At 43.1% G+C, this 18,663-nt stretch overlaps 2 protein-coding genes across 4 annotated transcripts; one reads left to right on the plus strand and one right to left on the minus strand.

The window, feature by feature from the left end:
- Positions 1–268: 268 nt before the first annotated feature.
- Positions 269–1,821, plus strand: MRPS25 (mitochondrial ribosomal protein S25). The gene is made up of 4 exons (XM_075095537.1): positions 269–451; positions 547–653; positions 1,117–1,204; positions 1,439–1,821. Exons 1-4 carry the CDS (start codon positions 318–320, stop codon positions 1,632–1,634), a joined length of 525 nt encoding a protein of 174 aa, XP_074951638.1. The 5' UTR covers positions 269–317; the 3' UTR covers positions 1,635–1,821.
- An 862-nt stretch (positions 1,822–2,683) lies between these two features.
- On the minus strand, positions 2,684–18,633 carry RBSN (rabenosyn, RAB effector). 3 transcript variants are annotated; one of them, XM_075095534.1, is made up of 12 exons: positions 18,491–18,633; positions 17,691–17,987; positions 14,885–15,025; positions 13,087–13,187; positions 12,392–12,437; positions 12,121–12,282; positions 10,975–11,216; positions 10,044–10,114; positions 8,291–8,377; positions 7,660–7,762; positions 7,181–7,255; positions 2,684–6,267 (listed from the first exon to the last, which is right to left on the minus strand). In XM_075095534.1, the coding sequence occupies exons 2-12, from the start codon at positions 17,851–17,853 to the stop codon at positions 5,119–5,121; spliced, it is 2,340 nt and encodes a 779-aa protein (XP_074951635.1). In that variant the 5' UTR covers positions 17,854–17,987; positions 18,491–18,633; the 3' UTR covers positions 2,684–5,118. The 3 variants fall into 3 exon arrangements, with proteins under 3 accessions (XP_074951635.1, XP_074951637.1, XP_074951636.1); XM_075095536.1 differs by lacking the exon at positions 18,491–18,633 and having other exon boundaries at positions 17,691–18,023; XM_075095535.1 differs by lacking the exons at positions 17,691–17,987; positions 18,491–18,633 and adding an exon at positions 16,619–16,745.
- Positions 18,634–18,663: the final 30 nt, after the last annotated feature.

The following is an 18,663-nucleotide window of genomic DNA, read 5'->3' on the forward strand; positions in this document are numbered from 1 at the left end:
GCGGGAGCGCCGCTGGGAGAGCGCTGCAGAGCTCAGCGCCTGCAGGTTCGGCAGCACCGCCGGCTCCGCAGGGTGCCGCCCGCCCCGGGCGAGCGCGCCCGCCTGGCCCGGGCACAGGGCGCTGCCGCGGCCGCTGAGGGGGGGTGGAGGCGGTGGCTGCGGGCGGGGCGGTGGCTGAGGGGAGGGCGGTGGCTGAGGTGGGGGTGGAGGCGGTGGCTGAGGGGGGCGCGGCGGCTGAGGTGGGGGCGGTGGCTGAGGGCGGGGCCGCTTCCGCCACTTCCGGCCGGCGACGGCGCCCAGCCCCACAGGCCGCCGCCATGCCAATGAAAGGCCGGTTCCCGATCAGGCGGACGCTGCAGTATCTCAGCCAGGGCGACGTCATCTTCAAGAGCTCGGTGAAGGTGATGACCGTGAACTACAACACGACGGGAGAGCTGAGCGAAGGGGCGAGGTGAGCGCGGGGGCACGGCGGGAGCGCGGCGCGGTCTGCCCCTTTTTCGGAGGCAGCTCCGCGTGCGCTTGTGTGTTTTTTCTTCTTCTTTCCAGAAAGTTTGTGTTTTTCAACATCCCCCAGATCCAGTACAAGAACCCCTGGGTGCAGATCATGCTGTTCAGGAACATGACCCCCTCGCCCTTCCTCCGGTTCTACCTGGGTAGGTGCTGCCGGGGCCGATCGGCCGGGCCTGCCCCGAGGGCGCTCTGTCCCGCGCCCCCGTCCGCCCCGCCCTGAGCCGCGAGCGGGGCCTCCCCCGAGCCCATTCTCTGCAGGAGCCGTCGGAGCAGCCGCGCTTTCGCGCTAGAAGCACCGTTTGAGCCGCATTTCTGCCTTCCTACCGTGGCTCGGCCTGCAGAGCGGGGAGCTTGTTTAGGAAAGCGGCTTTATGTTAGCAAAGACCCTATGCTTACTTCCTCTACCTCACGCTTCTGGCGCCTGTCCTAGCGCCCTCCTAGATGAAGACTTTGCTTTTCCTATTGAAACGTTACATTGCACATTAACTGTAGTAGAGAACCAGATGTCTCAGTTGTGCGTTGAAAACACTTTTGCAGCTACTGTGGAAGAGCATGCGGTAGGGAAGGGGCACTGTTTGATATACTGTTACAAATCTTTCTTGACAGACAACGGAGAACAAGTTTTGGTTGACGTGGAAGATAAAACCAACAAAGAGATAACTGAGCACATTAAAAAAATCTTGGGGAAGAGCAAGTAAGTAACACTTAATAAGCTAACATACAGTCTAGCATACAGCATAATACAGCCCCTCTGAACTTTTGTCAGCTATACAGAAGTACCACTTTACCCAGCTTGTGCAAATTTTGTCTGGAAAAAGTCCACAAGCTAGGAACTGTAAATCCATCTTTCTGGTAAATGGGTCCAGGGAGGGGAGAGGCAACGTTGCCATTCAGGCTCCTGATAGTAACAACCAGATCTCTCTTCTAGAGAAACACTTGAAAAAGAGGAAAGTGAAAGGAAAAAACTATCACATCCAGCAACTTTTGGGCCCAAGAAGTATCATCTGCGAGAATGCATGTGTGAAATTGAAGGCCAAGTTCCCTGCCCTGCTTTTGTGCCACTGCCTAAAGAGATGAGGGGAAAATACAAGACTGCTACAAAAAATGAAGATGCATCAGCCTGAGATCTCAAGCCTTGCAGTTGTTTGTCCTCAGGGCTGGGTGGTCAAGGTTCTTCAGTGAGAGACAAGAGCTAACAGCTCCTGGAAACAGCAACAAGCGAGTTTATATAATGCAGACAACCTTGTCTTCTAAGTTTTCTTACAGCTACAACTAGAATAATTAAAGTGAAAAATAAAAGTTAAAGACCCAGCTGTTTTGGTGCCAGTTTTACAAAGCATTGTAGTCAGCACTGCATAAAAGGAAAACAGTGACTGCTTCATACCCATGACTGCATGTATAAGGTTATAGCAAAAACAAGATCATGTTTTCTTTGGGATAGAGAGACTAGACTAAAAAGGTAATGTATCTTAAAAGCTGCAGAGAACTCCATAATTTATAGAAAGTGGTGTAAAAGTATTCCTGCTGATTTCCATCTTGTACTAAGTGAAGACAGCCAAGTCATAATGTAACTCCAGGCTCAAACTACACACTGAATTTTAAATTTAGTTACCGCTCAAACAGTTAAGTCTCATTTACAACAAGCCGCAACTTTTCCAGTTGATACTGCAACTAACTCTGAGAAGCACTGATCAAGACAAGAATATCAGCAGGAAAGAACATGTAAACTGGTATTTGAAATTGTTTTTGTCCTTAAAAAAAAACCCCAAAACTTAAAGCTACTCTTTAGGAAAGTGTCTTAAGTATTCCTTAAAAAAAGCCATTCAGGAGAACTGTGTCTAGATTTATCAGCTTCCAGCAAATTCTGGCCAGCAAGTCCACTGTGCTTTGAAGTCCAGTGCTGCAATAAGCACTCCTGCTCCCTGCACATGGTCAAGAAAACCCCTTCTAAATCATCATAGCTTCTGCCTTCACCCATTACTCTATCCCTTGAGTAGTATATAAACATGGGATAGATTGTATTGCTCGGAATTTGGTACTTGCACATACCTTTAAGCCAGGCTTAGATATGCAAATTAACACACAACTGTATTTCAGCATTTCTAGGCTAATGGTTAAGTACAAAATTTAACATTGATTCAAGCATCATGTAAAAATTGTGGAGGACAAACAGGACAAAATAAACATGTTTTATTTCATCTGTTTACAAAGCTTTCATATGGAGTAGTGCATGCAATTTTAACTAGCATTGACTTTTGTTATTTATCGAGCTTTACAGTTAAGATGTCTTCACTCGGTCATGCCTTGAGAGCCTCACAGCAGTCCAAATACCAGCATAAGGTCTTCGCTTTGGAGATGACTTTAATATCGGATGTCTAGTCTATCACATTTAACACTGACAAAGATCATGAGGTATGCTAGTCTGTTATCTTCATGTAAAAATACATTATTACATATACAATAAGGATACTTTAATTGTTAGTGTATCAGACTGAAAATACAAACAAGGCAGAATAGTTGCAACAAGGAAAAAACCACTTTTTAAATGGGAAAGCTGAAGCCACTGAAGCTTTTTTCATGTTGATACCAAAAGCCACCTTGGGTGACAGTGCAGGGCGCAATCCTCTTGACTAGCAAACTCTGTCTTAAGTAACTACCTTATACTATTTCTGTTAAACAATTCCAGGGATTATGTTTAGCTCTCAAGATTTATTTTTTGCAGCCTTTGTAAATCTGGTGCCACAGTGCACATGTTTTGTTAGTTTACAACCTTTCAGATCCTCTGTTCATCATTTTACTTGGTGCAAAATGACACTCAAATCAACTCTCATAAAACATCTCAGTATAAAAACTTCATGGACAACCTGTTCTGCAGATTTAGGCTACAGCAGGAAGAACATCATCAGCCCTCCTTAGCTGGCTGCTCAAAGTTATTTTGGTCTTTTACTAGTGCTATTAAGTGAGGATATCGGAAGTTTGTTTTTTAAACAACAGTTCCACAAGTCCCTAATAAAATAAAACTAGGGTTGGTGCTCTTTAGGTAGGGTCATTATTTGTGTCTCTAAAATGTTAGGCAATGCTTGGGTTACAGCTATGCTAACATAAATCATCAGAGACACAGTGAGAAGACATGTCCCATTCCATGGAAGTTTACACTTCTCAGTAAACCCACTATTTTTAGTGCTATGCGGTGTGATCTGCCTGACTTTCCTCTATTTCAGCTTTTAATACACCCTTTAGAGAAACTCGTCCCCACCACCCCTTCAAACACTGATGCCTGATGATGGACCTCTGCCCTTCAAAGATACAAATCAAAGCAGCTCAGGCTCCATCTTTTGCAGAGATACACTGACCTAACCCTGAAGCAATCCTACATTTCCAATACCAATCTTCAGAAGCCCAGCACTAAGCCCACCTGCATCACAGGTGCTGGCTGTCACCTAGTCATCCCCCAGACCACAGGATCACAAGATTACTCCCATTTGGAGCTTATTTAAGCCAGACATGCCTGATTCTCCAAACAACCTCTGAGGGGAATCAAATACAAAAGAGAATTGCTATTTGGCACTATTGCAGCCACAGACTTTGTCTCCCAGCTTTCACAGAAGTCCAGTTCAGCGGCACTTCAGCTCTCCATTGTAAACAAGATTTTAATTCCTTGAATGCTACAAAAAGCAGGTTCCAGTCTCACAAATAAGACAAACATGATCATTGTGTCACCCAGAGAATTTAAATGAATGTGTAGATTCCATAAAGTAATTAGGAATTGGAGGGTCACCCTTTATATTACAGTTTGAAATAGTACTAGCCTGATGCTCTTTTCCCTGGAAAAGAATAGATACTTGTTCCCTCACAAGCAGGTCTCTGAAGCGAGCGTGGTGCTCACTATTACACTGTAGTTTGTGCTCAGAGCAAGTGAGGAACTAAAAGTGATGAAAAGAGCATCCAGATTTTACTTGGGAATATTTATAAACACATTAAAAAGTTACTCATATTAAGATCAGTTATAAAGTTCTTCTCAGTCTTAAAATCCCTTTTATCTATTAGCATTGCATAAAATTGATCTGCGAGCCTATATATTCTGCACCTCAAAGAATCACAGTAGCCTTTTAACAGCACTTTCTCATAACACCATTAGGCAATGAAGCTGACCTGTAATACTGCACTGTGTCATTATCAGAGGATGCAGAAGTTTTAGAAAAAAGTTTTTGTCTCTCTTTAGTCAAAGCCCCACTTGAAAGGCCGATACTACAACAGAAAAGGGAAAGACAACAAACCAACACTGCAATAATTTCCAAATCATAGCTCCTTATTAGCACTTGACCACTTTGACCAAAATACACCCACAAATAAGCCATTTAGCATTAGGAGAGTGTTGTAACAAGTTATTTTAAAGTTTCTTAGTATAAGCATTTGAGACCAGCAGCATACCTCAGTAATTCTTTCTTCAAGACCGAATAGTAGTGGAAACGCCTAGTTGAAAGTGCATAAAGTCAAGATTCTCCCAATTCCCTCCTGTGATCTATACTCCTGTTTATAAGTATCTGTGCTACCTTCCCATACTTAACAGCGGACTTCAAATAATTATTACACAGCCCTATTACTGCTTCAGCAGTTGGATTTCTCCTTCTGCTTTGCTAATGTGCGCTTCAATTCCCTTAAGTTCTCTGTCAGTACCTCCACCTCATCCATTCGTCCACTATGTTTAGCATCAAATATATAAGCTTTGATATTATCAATCTGTTGGAGAAGTAGCTCTTCCTCTATAGCCTCCTCTCCAGAGATCTCATTGCCATCCTCCACTTCAAAGGGATTGGTAGAAGATCCCTCTTCAAATGGATTCCCGGAATTCCAACTGCTCCCAGGCTTTTGAAATGAATTTTCATCCTCTTCAAAAGGGTTTGAAGTACTGCCAGGTGCTCCATTAGTTTGTTCATCATCCTCCTCATTTTCAAATGGATTATATTCTTTTTTATCCCTTTGCAGAGCTGTGTTAGAGAAAGAAACTGTTGGAGAAGTGTCTTTGGCAAATGGGTTAGCAGGATCTTCCTCTAACTGAGGGAGATCTACCTCCTCTTCAAAGGGGTTTAGACAGACTGTCTGATTGACTGTCTGATCTTGGTCCTTGCCACACTGTGGGACATTCTGGGGTTTGAGCGTGAACATCAAGTGCTCTTTAGCTGGCAGCTGCTCAACAGCAGGAGTTTCAAAACTTGGGTTCCCTTTGATCCAAGTAATATCCAAATCCAATGCATGTGCTGTCAAGTTCCTATTCTCTGTTGCAACTTCATGCTGATGCTGCTTGACTTCTCTGAAGTCTAAGGAGTGTGTCCTTGAATGTCGAGACATGCATTTGTGGTGTTCTCTTTCCCACTCTTTTTCACGAAGGACCTGAAGTTCCTCCCTCTGCATCTCTTCCTCTTCTGCCTGTTTTTTAGAAAGCTCAATAGCTTTCAGAGTTTGTTGTTGATCATATTCATCCTGAAGCTGCCTCAGGTTCTCCTGCAACATATGGACCTCATCTATCCTATTAGCTGCCTTTGCTTGCTTAATAAAGGATGTGATATTGTCAATCTGCTGAAGAAGAGGGTCTGCTATCTCACTTTCTCTTGATATGCTAGATGTAGGTAACCAGCCTTCTGATTTCCTGAGTGTTCCTTTTTTCAGGTGAGTTGCATCACCATTAACTGCGGCTGCAGATCGGGAGATAAAGTCTTTCTGCTTTTCCTCTTGTTTTCCGTGTGTTTCAAGGGCCACCTAAACAAAAAAAAACCACGTAGTAAGACAACACCATGAGCTTGAAAGATTCCATTCTGAATATCCGTAAGTACAAGAAGTTAGCCAGTCTTAGACATTGCTGGCTGCCGTCAAAAGGTAGCACCTGCATTTTTGATTACTTTGCAGAAAATGCTTATTTTAATATTTCCTAAACGCATCCCTTCAGTTTGTTTGTGATGATACTGATCAAAATCCCATGACATCTGCCTCTACAAACTTGAGGCAAGTAGTAGCAGTGACACAGCTTTATATAGAAAACAAAGCCTAATGCAACTGTGCAAAGAGCAGCCTAGATTGGACAGTAACCGTTATCACATCTGACTACAGCAGACATCTGTAATAGAACATCAGTGTTAAAACACAACCAATACCATTAGCTTTTGGAGTTCAACAACTCTTATTTCTCAACTTCTACCTCAGGACAAAGCTGGTTTAGCTTACCATAAATGATGTCCTCCCTCCTAACTGAAAAGGACCCCTCCCTCTCCAAAGAGGCATCCTTATTCTAATATGTCCTTTTTCACCACCAAAATAAGTCTCCAAATTCTACTTGTGCAAATGAACTCCAGAACACAATTTGGAAACCCATGTAAGCTAACATACTTAGTTTAGGGCTTGCTCTGCATGCACTGCAGCAGAAATGGCACGTGCAACCAAGTCACTACTGCTTTCCAGAAGCGTTCAGCTGCTCAGTACCCACCTACTTATGTTCTGATAGAATACAATGACAGTGTTACATAATCCCTGAAAAAGGGTATGGAATGATCTGCATACCAAAATGGAAAACTGAAATCCAATATTAAAGGCAACTATCTATACACACACAGCCACTAGGCTTAAGCCCTTGAAGGAGTCCCTGATACAAGATGTAAGAGACCTTAGCCTGTCTTACCATGTGCAGTCTTTTCTTCTTCAGTTCTTCATACTGATCTTTGGTTGGCAGGGACATTAGGCCAAGCAGTTTTTCCTGGCAAAATGTGAAATATTTACAGTGTTGCTTGCAGGCATTCAACCGATTTTCAAGTACTTGAAAGAAAGATACCAACAGAAGACCCCACAAACAAATAAAAGGTACTTCTACACTGCAGTCACTGCTGCAAGTCTGAGCTCGTCTTTGCTGCTATAACTATACTGCTAGCTAAGCTCAAACCTCAGCAAGACACAAAGCCAAGGCTCACACATTCTCTTAAGTCCCTAAACTCAGTGCTGCTCTGACTACACTATCTGTGTTCAACCTAGCTCATTTAAGGCTATCTTAAGTCATCAGGGAAACTAAACCTCCTGGCAAAATAGTTTCAAACCACAGGGATGCCTTGCAAAGACAACACTATATAAAATTTACATTCAGCTCATAACATATGTTCCATTTACCTGAACAAAAAGCGTAGCTGAGTATCTTATCATTCTCTGAAGTTGTAGTGTTTTAGGATGAGGTTGGGGATCTTCATGCAAGCCTAGACTCAAAATCTTCTTACTAGATCAAGGTAAACATACAGCCTCATCAGTTCAAAAACAAGGGCCAGCAAAAAAAAAAAAAAAAAAGAAGCAACAGAAGGGGACAAAGACAATAGTGGCCGAAAATTTTCTGATATTCTTTTAGGTAAACTACTTTGGATATTAGAAGTTATAACACCTTCTACTCCCACCCTTTTTTTTTTAAAAAAAAAATCACCACCCTCACAAGAAAAAACACAAACCCAAAAAACCAACCAACCCACCCCAAAAACTAACTGTGCCGCTATTTGTTTCTTCTGTGCTTAGTTATTTCCACTGCAGAGGAATGCATGACTTAAGGCTGGAAAAGGAACTAGAAATTGATGGTACACAGGAACAGCATCTACCTTTTCACATGCTCTTTACAACTGAGCAGACAAACTGATCATCCACGTGAAAAAGCAGGTATAAGCTACACGAACAGACACCAATGTCTGAGGAAAAACTACAGAAGTCTAACAGAGGGAGATACAGATATGCTGGGGGGCAGGGGGGAGAGATCTTTTACCTTAAGGCATCTATAAATTCATATACTTTTTGAATGTCCACCCTCAAGTCATTAGCATGTTCAAGATTGTACGTTGTCTCCCCAGCACTAAGAAATAAACACAACTTTATTGTAAGTCATGTATCCAGCTAACAATACATACAACATTAGAGATTGTCCCAAGATGACTAAAATTCAACAACAGTAAGAACAGCTAACACTAAAGGGATTGAACGATTTTATTTGAAGCTCACTGTGTTTGAAAACCCCTTTCTTTGCGACAGAAGTCAAAAATGACAATCTTGTGAATGGGATCATTTAATAGAATATTATCTTCATAGAAGAGAATTTTATTTATGATTGTATTATTTACTATTATGGGAAAAACTGCATTTTAACACAAGAATGCCACTCTACCAATAATATCTAAAATATACACATACTTAGGAAATGCATCTTTCCCCCTCCCCCCCGTGACTGAGTGCAGAAAACACTGATAGGCTGAATAAGCAACTATACTGTTGAGGTAAAATAGTTCTCTCTACTAATGTTTGTCAGAAAGCAAAAAGCCCACAAGGGTATAATATTTAAGATGCTAGTAACCAGTTGTCCACATGGGACACAAGCAATTATATGCACTTTACTAGAAAGTCATGTTTACTGATAAAACAAATTAGGGTTTAACAGGGAAGATTCTTAACCAGTTTTTAGCTTCCCTCTCCTTTTATATCACAAACATAAAAGATAAGGATCACTCTCTCAAAAGAAACATCACTGTCCATATGATTCCAGTTTCTGGGACTCACTACTTGTCAGAAATCTTTAATTTCATCATTAAGAAGTCTGTTGTGTTCTGACATGTGCTTCCATTATCCAGGACATTCATATTTTCACTTTTCTCCAGTTGTCAAGCCACATAACACCAGCTCTTGTGAAGTCATGACAAAAAAAGCAGTAACAGCTTCACATGTTTTTCACCTTCTATAATTTTTTCTTCCTTTCAGAAGGTGTGTTTTTACAAAAACAGTTTTGTTATGAATGACAGCCTAATGTTTCTACAGCCATCAGATCTAAAGGACGGGTAGAGAAATATTTGTTAACTCTAACTTCCCAAATGGACGTGCTTCATAGTCTAAGGCCAACGGGCGTCTTTATTATACAAACCGGAAGTATAACCTGACAACCTCTTGCAGATACAGCTGGAGAGATTTAAGTTACCCCAGTGGGAGAATACTACCACAAGAAATTATGCACAGAAGTGTGATATATGAATGCTGCTTATCCACTGCAGCACAGGGCAGGCCAGCTAGATTTAAAACAACTGTCAGGTGAAGGTGGCTTGCTTTACACACAGACAGATGAGAAGCATTCAAATGGTCCTTTGTTGCTGGCACTACTTGGAAGCCATACCATCCAACTGAGGGCAGTAATATCCTACTTCAACTGTTTGGAAGAGGTTCATCTACAAAATAAGAATTGTAGCTGTGTACTTCCTTTTTGCAAAGATGACATGTCAAAGTAGGACAGTGGTGCCTGAGAAGTGGCTTTAAAAAATAAATCAGGCAATTTCTCTGTATGCAACGTTACGATTAATAATTAATTCAGTACTACTATGTTTGAAGAGCACGCGAAAGACAACAGATAATCTAACACTGCTTTTTCCTAAAATTTACACACTCTTGCAGCCTTAGCATGCCAATTCCTTACTCCTTCCCACACTTTTAGGGAGGAAAACTACTTAATACTCAAACCAAAATCAGCAACTGGGGCTTACTTTAGTGATTCTGCCATCCTTATGTATTCTGGCGCCTTCTGGTCAACTTTCTCCATGCAGAGACGGAGTTTCTTGTTTAAAACAAAAATGTATAAAAAAAGAACTTATATTAAAAGACTTGTGCAAGAACATGCTGACATAAACCTTTCACGCTGCCTGTGCACATTCAAAGTTAACCGTGAAGAAAGCCATTTAAACTATTCAGGATGACAAGACCCTCCTGTTATCTTCAGAACACAGCATGGTCAAGAACAGAGGAAGACTCCGTGTACCCCTGCAATGCGAATTTTTAATTCAGCAGCTGTTTTAACAGATGACTTGGACAACTTCCAGCCTTAAATGTCTTCACAAAGAGCACCAACCAAAACTCCCACGGGGAGTGGTTTGTGGACTCTACTGAAAAAGACACCTGGTGATTGTCAGTACCTGCTTTCAAAGCATATTTGAACATAACGTTCCAGCCCTACACTGTTGACTGACACAGATGGCTCAAAAAAAGCATTTGCCATCAGTGTGAGGACAACAGTGCTGACAACATCGAGTTCTATAGTTCCAGTGCAGCCCACTGACAAAGTACACAGCGTATCACTGGTTTAAACAAGAACTATTCTGGGGAATCCCAGCTGATGTAGTTTGCAATTTTGAGAGAGAGGCATCTCAGAATTATTAGCTCCAGACGATGAGAATGAAGATGTATCTTAAAGTTAAGTTTGAAGTTATTGTGGGATATAAATACTATATGGCAACTGGCTCCATCATTTCAGATATATCTTTGTTACTTGGCATAAACACCCAAAGTCTACTGTAACACAAGTTGAGTGTTAAGTCATAAAGTAAGAGCCTGGACATGAGGTAACAAGCCAAAAGTCAAGTAATGGCAACTGCCAGATATATACATTGAGTATGAAAGCAGCAAAGAGTTTTGATTTACCTCATAGAGTTTCACAATCTCTGGAGTGTATTCTTTCTCATCAATCTGCTGTTCTCTTTTCAACAGGGTATCTTTGCAGTGCCGACAACAACGGATTCGGTCGTCATCCTTCTCATCCAGAACTGAGCTCACGCTGCTTATGCTGCTAATGCTGCCACGGCGGGAGCCATGGACACTATTAGGTGACGAGTTTGGGCTAGTATGAGAACCCAAGGCCTCTTTGCTGGCACTAGTGAGTTTGCCTAAAAATTACACACATGTAATTTTACGGTGACTGTAAAAGCCAACAGATTCTACCAACACAAATGAATTGCACTTCAACAGAAACTTTATGTCCAGGTAATATTAGAACACCAAGTTGAAACAGTCTGCTGAAAGATGTGCAATGAACCCATACAACCAAGACTGCAAATCAGAATTTGGCTCTTCACTGTAAACCCTGCTCCATTCTAAAAGCAGTTAGAGAGCAGGCTGCTGAGAACCACCTATTTTGCTTATGCCTAGAAGCATTCTCATGTTTGAGCTTGCACAGTTATAGGATAAGTATGGAAAAACAGGTAGGTTTATGCTGTCCATGTTTTGTGCTTGAACGCTCCAAAAGGTGCGGTTAATGTCATTTATTTCCACAGAAAATACGGTTTCCTCTCCAGTGCACTAGATGAGGAAATTAAAGTTTGAAGGGTTTCTTCTTAAAGGCTTGTGGATGAACTTTCTTAATGTCAGCATTTGGACAACCGTGGGCAAGACTGGAAATACCCACAGCAGTTTCAAATATCAAGAACCTTGGCAGTTATAATTCATACAGCATCTTCATAGTTATGGTATTCAATAGAATAAGACACTAAATAGTAATATGTATTACTAGTAAATATCATTAATACTACTACTTCTTCTAATAACTTTTTCAGTGATAGGTAACACTTCCAAATCTGAAGAAGGAACAGAGACAAAGCATGGAGAAACCATTCTTCTTGTTCTGTTTCACACACAAGTGTCTGCATGAAACTGAATCACACATTAAGGATCAAGTTTTCTGCACAGGCAGAATATTACCAGCAGCTTTTTTTCTAATGGCAAAAAGCTAGAATGCAGTTACCACCGAGTGAGCTATGGAACAGAGGAATTAACATCACACACTGTACTTACTTGCCAAAGGAAGACCGACAAGTTCCATGCACTTCTTGCACATAATAGACCCACAAAGGCGGCAGTGGTGACGTCGGTTTCGAATACTGAACTTATTGCCACAGTCTGGGCAGAACGGAACATCCTGATCGCTGACCCAAGGCACAACAGACTTCTCTATAGCTGTGATTGGGCAACAGGGGAGGGAATACACACACCAGATATTCATTCAATTAATTCCTCAACCGGTTAAACTATAGGAGCAAATAGTCTGAGGTAAGCTCATACCAACCTCGTATTTTAGCAGACTCTGTGTTTGCTCTGTCAAACGATGTAAGCTAATAGAAGACAAAAAATACATTCAAGAAAATGGTACTTTTGCAAGAAAAAAAAACCAACAATACAACCCAGCCCAACATGAAGAAGAAATCCGTCATTTTTAAGAGGTAGAAGCCTCAGCCTGTTTTATAGCATATTCCCTGCAATGTTCCTATTTCTAGTGCTGTATTCATACAAGTAATGCTAACCAGGGACTACCAAACCTGTACAAATCAGAGCATTTTGGACACAATCCTTACAGCACCCAACAGTGCTGCATCTGAGCCAGAATGTAAGCATATCATTGGTAGATTTTGAAGAATGAGAAGCTGGAAGAATCACGACAAAAACATTAGGGAGAAATTCAGTTAAGTAAAAAGGTGGACAAAATACACAGAAAAACAGATGGTTCTTGAAGCATGTGGAAGTAGCATCTTCAGCTTGAAAATAGAGCATAGAAACAGAAATCATGTCCACAGTACAGAGTCAGACCAAGCACAGTACTCAAGGATAAAAAAGGAAAACAGCAGTGTATGAAAAGAGTCATAGTTTAGTATCCTTTACGAAGTGCACTGCTAGATAAATGGGCACATTTCATACTAAAATATTATTTCTTTTTAGTCTAGGAAACATTCAGAAGGCTGGAATATTAAAAAGCAGTGAATTTACCTTTTCTAACCTGATTATTAACTTATTGACTTCAACTACATAGTGATCAATCCTGGCTGCTCGGTGTTTCTTGAAATCAGAAAGATGGCTTCTCATAGCACCTGGAGAGATAGCAGAAAGTTTTCATAGTCACCCAGATGTTCTATATGGATTTAAATGCCTCTTAAAAGACAGCTGTCTCTTCACCATTTATTTCTCATGTTCAAATCGCATTTTAAAGACACATTAGAATCCTACATTTTCATGGTGCTGCTCTAAATAAAACATGCAGGTTAAAGCCTAAACTCCTGGCTAGCAATAGACAGTTTTATTTCTACTACAGAAAACAATGGGCACTATGTTAAAGAGAACATCTGCAACAATTTTTTTCCCCTCTTCATCCCTCAGTTATATTTGGCAAGCTATTAACAACTAGTAGTTGTCTCAAAACCAACTCCCTTTAGTTTCCTGGGTACATGTTGAACAAAGGGAAGAGGCAGGTCCAACGACTACTGGAGGCCTATGCAACAGCAATTCCTCTTTCAGACTTCTGATGATTCTTCCACCTTTAGGGGTCTGAATCAAATCCTTGATGACAGTTCATATTTACAGAAAACTGACCACCAAGTATACAAAAGAACAATATAGCATCTATTTAAGAAATGTACAATTCATACCTGACAATCTCGGTTTCAAGTTTAAGTTTTGATCCTTTTCCAAGTAAGATGAGGCAGGTATTAGAAATCAAAGTTACAGACAAAATTAAAAAAATTCTCTCTTCTGACTGGTAGAACACAAAATCAGATGTTGCTTTTTGATATTACCTACCTAACCCATGCTAATGAAACAACCAAAAAACCTCCAAAGCTGAATTCACAGGAATGAAAGAGCCCCTCTGGGTAACTGAACTCAGCCACTGCTTTCGAGACACCACACAGTCCCTTTCACAAACCCACCAAATCCCCTCCTAAAATTCGTAAGGTTCATCTTCTTCACTCTGATCAAAAAACAGTTCTCACTCCTCTGACATTCAGAAACCTTCTGCTAGTTCACTAAATTTATTCTTAGCTAATATTTATACTATGATTGCTGCTGAAATAGTTACAAAGTCAAAAGTATAATAATTTACAGAACTCGGACTCTGCAGACCCAGAGGCTAACTCCTAGTCTGGCAGCAGCACGCACAAAACTTTCCCAGGATCCAACAGAGATAGCGCTGCTTCCTCCCCCCTCAAAATAACCATAATATTTCAGTAATAGTAAGAGGCAATTTCAAGTAGCAGCATTTGTAATTACAAGCTCAGTCAACTTATCTTTGAAAATCTACAAATGTAGATTTCTATTCTGAGGGGTGGATTTGGGGTTGGGTGTTGGTTTTTTTTGCTTGTTTAGGTTTTTTTAAAGTAAACTTCTTCTTAATGAGATATTATCTACACCTCAAATCCAAGGAAAAAACTAAAAGTTTAAAAATCAATGGACAAGCTTTTTGTCAGACGTGAACTAACAAGTATTTTAAGCATAGTCCAAAAGCTGGAGATTTTATATAGCTGTAGTTTAATTATTAATTAGTGAATTATCTGTTTTGTAAAAAGCCTCAAGATGGTTGCAGAACAGCCCCCGCCATTACCTGCATTTTCCCCATCACCCCACACAATATAAGCAGGCTGCACCAAATCAATATGCAAACCATAACCCTATGCTACAGCGAAATCAAACTCAATAGACAATTCCATGCAACTTCAGCAATACTGTAGCATTTTCCCCATTAAGATCAAAAGAAATGTTATCCCCGCTGCGTATTGCTTTCCAGCTCTCCTACCTACTTCCTGGGGCTCCCACATGTACGGATCTACTCCACCATAGCTGAATGACTCATATCGTTCCTGAGATCCAGAATCAGTTCTGTCATGTTCTCGTTTCAGCAATTTCTGCTTTGCTCTTTTGGCTTTCTGGACTAGATCTGAAAAAGATAAACGCTAGTTATTAAGTGTGGCACAGTCACCAAATATCCATCACATGAAACTAGTATGCAACATTCCTCGTCTTTTAGCACAAGCCTTTTTACCTTGATGACAAGTTCATCCTCAACATGTTCTGTTTTGAACCAGAATGCAGTTCAGAGAGTCACAGATGACATGAAATGCTCTTTGTTATCTGTCATAAAGTAGCGCTTAAGGTCCTAATGACAACACAGTACTTTTGGACACTCCATTCAGGAACTCCACTGTAAAACAGTAAGTTGTCTTAAACTACGTGACTTATTTCCCAGTGTTTCGGGACATAATACAGATAGTAGCTCACTTCTCTTAATTCCCAATGGTTTTCTTAGGATTCAAGGATGTCTGACACTTTGTCTTGCTGCACAAACTACAAACTAAGAATTTCAGTGTACTTGTACACCTAAATAATTTCAAAAGTACTAAACAGCCCACTGCATTATCTCATATGAATGCTGGTGAGAGGAGGGCAGTCTCTTAAGGCGAAAAAAACGACCAGGAACTTGAAACTCAGAGCTTTTATTGCCCTTGCTACTATGTTCCTCTCTGAGTGCTAGCAGAAGTTGAGAGCACTACTTTTCTTGCCCAACACCTTCAGTATCTCCTTGAACTAGGTCTTTTATACATCAAGCTTTCTAACAAGCTGCTGGGAACCATGACTTAGCACGTCCTTTCGTATTTCTGATTTTCTTATTTAGTGTCCAAAACACTGGAACTTCCACCATGACCTTACTGGAGCCTGTCCCCCTGGAGCTTCAGCCACTATGGCTGTGCCAGCAGATACTGCTAGGAAGTATGATGTCTACATAAGGTTTTTCAGCTGCTGAAGTTACACTACCTCCCAAAATGACACTCAGTGATATAAAACACACTTCTCAAAAAAAACTGTGTCAGGTTGGCAAGGGCGTTGCTAGTATTGTAACATCACCTGAGAAACAGGACTTCTCCTCCCCCTGCCTACTCTCAAGACAGCATAGCAAATGCCAGCTAGGCACTACAGTTTCTTAAGTGAAGTTTACACGATCTAAACAGCAAATAGATCTGCAGTCAGGACTTTCAAAGTCTGACATACTCAAAGAACTAGGGATGCCTTATGGCTTTGCCACAGACGCAAAAGCTTTTCAAGCAAACTTTCATAATCTTGTTTGCCACAAAGTCAAGCTTAACCACCTCAGTATGATTCAACTGAACTAACAAGGTGATTTGTAAGCATTTCTGGAACTCCACAATTAGGGTAGTTGGAGTTCAGCATTCATCAAAGTTGTGCAACCACTTGTGATGCACAGTTTGAACACCAGTCCCTAAAACAGGTAATTTAAATAGGTGATTCTGCTGGCCTGCCTTCTTCTAGAAGAGACTTCACTGGATAGACCTTGACCCAAATAACTAGGACAGAAAGTAAGCAGACAAAACCAACGTCCTTTACACAAGAACACATAAGAAAGGTCATCTGAGAAGGCACAGTACACTATTTTAGATTAAAAGAACACTAGAGAGAACAAAATCAAAATGCAGGTGTTTTGTATTAAATAAAAGAAGTGTTTGGGAAATCTTACCAGGCCCAAATTATTGTTGTTTTCTTTCCTCTTATCACAATGAAAACCATATTGTTGTTTTGGTTTTAATGCTCCATGGAAGTATCTGTGATTCAGCTGTTACAGCACTGTACCCATGATGAGAACATGACTGCAGTACTGACCAGTCTGCCTTCACTGTCCAAGAGCACAGGGCCAGGAGCCAAGACGTAGCCAGACCAATGGAAAGCAACTTGAAGATTCATGTAATATGCAGCTGTGCTACCCTTAAGACAGGCTTGTTAAAAATACAAACTTTTCATGGAGAAAAGACTTTTGAAGGAATAATCATCAATCTCAGGGAAAGAAATAAAAAGGGGGCAGGTGGGAAAAGTAAAAATTCAAGACTGCCAGGCCACTATCTCTAGTGTAATTAAAACAAAACCAGAAAGATTTTTGCAGGGAACACAATTATCACTAGTTTTTGCACAGTCTTCTATGTAAAATGACACTGAGTATGCAAGGGGGTAAAAAAGTAGAAACATTTTAGTTAAACAGAATTCAAAGGGATTTTTTGAACACCAGTAAAAGTTGGTAAAAGGACAACCCCTGGGACACTCACAGCACCTACCGCCATCCCCACGGCCCATGTTCTTTTCCCACCAACATCCTTCCTTAACTCTACGCTTTATCTACTGACAAAACAAGGGATTAATGACTCGGTACTTGGCAAGTACCAGAGATTCCCCATATTCTGTCAGGTCTTCAAGTAATGCTTGGGAGTTCGGCTAGGTTACAGTACAAATCCGAGTTTTCAGATAAAAACAAACAAAAGACCCCAGAAGGCAAATAATAAGAATCATGCATGAAATCAAACACGTGAAGAGCAATGCCTTTGAAGCACCCGCTTTAGAATTTGCTTATTGAACATATCGGGAATAACGTAAAAATGTTGCCTCGGCCTGAGGTGATTTACAGAAAAGCGGGAGCCCACGCCTCGCTTGCAGCTCACGTCGCTTAACACGTTAGCATTCTCGGACGTTTCGGGAGCGCCCGCAGCCGTACGGGGTGTCACGCTACGGGGTGCTACGCGGCGCAGCGAAGCGGCTCTTACTTTTGAGCTGTCCCTTGACGTCCCTGTCCTCGCTGGAGTGCTCCTCCTCGTAGTGCGACTGCAGCTGGTAGAACGACTGGAGGTCCTTCAGGCAGAGGGGGCACAGGAAGCCCTCCCTCATCTCCCCCGGGTCGCCGAAGGGCGGCGGGCAGCCGGCGGCCATGGCGGGCCGGCGGCGGGCGGGCGGCGCGGCCGCCCCGTTCTCAGCAGTGGCGCCGCGGCGTGGGGCGCGGCCGCCCGGCGGGGACAGAGCGCGGGAGCGACCGGCGCGGGAGCGGCATCGTCCGTCGCGGCTCTCTGAAAAAAACCCGGGCAGCGGAGTCGGGCCGGCGGCACAGCCTCACCCCCGCCGCCGCCCGGCGACCGCCCGCGCCGAAGCCCCGGGCGGGGCGGGGGCCGCCTCCCGCTGCCCCACATGCGGCACCCGCTCGCCCCTCCCGACCCGAAGGCCCCGCACGGCGGAGAGGAGAGACGCCCGCCCGCGGCCCCGCTTTGGGACAGGCCGGGTGGCGAACTGGGACAGGCCAGGCCGCAGGCCGCGGACAAGGCCAGGGCGGAGGCGCGGGCCCGACGCTGTCCCCGCACCGCCCGGCTCGGCTCGGACCGGCGGGGGGCGCGACAGGCTGCGCAGGCGCAGGGAGGCTGCACGCGTCGGACCCCTTACCCCCGCGCGGCCGGGGCGGGGGGCACGCAGGAACGGGGCGGGGCTTAGCGCTCGCGCCGACCGCCGGGGGAGCGGCCACTGGGGGCCCCCGCCCCGCCCGAGGGGGCCCTGAGGCGGGCAGGCGGCCGGGCCTCACCTCAGCGCCGCGGCGGGAGGGGCGCGGATCCAACAGCAGGGGCAGCGCAGCGCTGCCCGCCGCGCTCCCACCCGTTCAGCGTCCCGGCCGCCCGGGAGCGGCGGAGGGCGGGGCGAGCGCCGAGATATCGGGACGGGAAGGGTGGGGACAAGGCGGGCTCATCCGGGACCGGA

The sequence above is a fragment of the Phalacrocorax aristotelis genome, chromosome 6, assembly GCF_949628215.1.
Source record: "Phalacrocorax aristotelis chromosome 6, bGulAri2.1, whole genome shotgun sequence".
Taxonomy (NCBI): domain Eukaryota; kingdom Metazoa; phylum Chordata; class Aves; order Suliformes; family Phalacrocoracidae; genus Phalacrocorax; species Phalacrocorax aristotelis.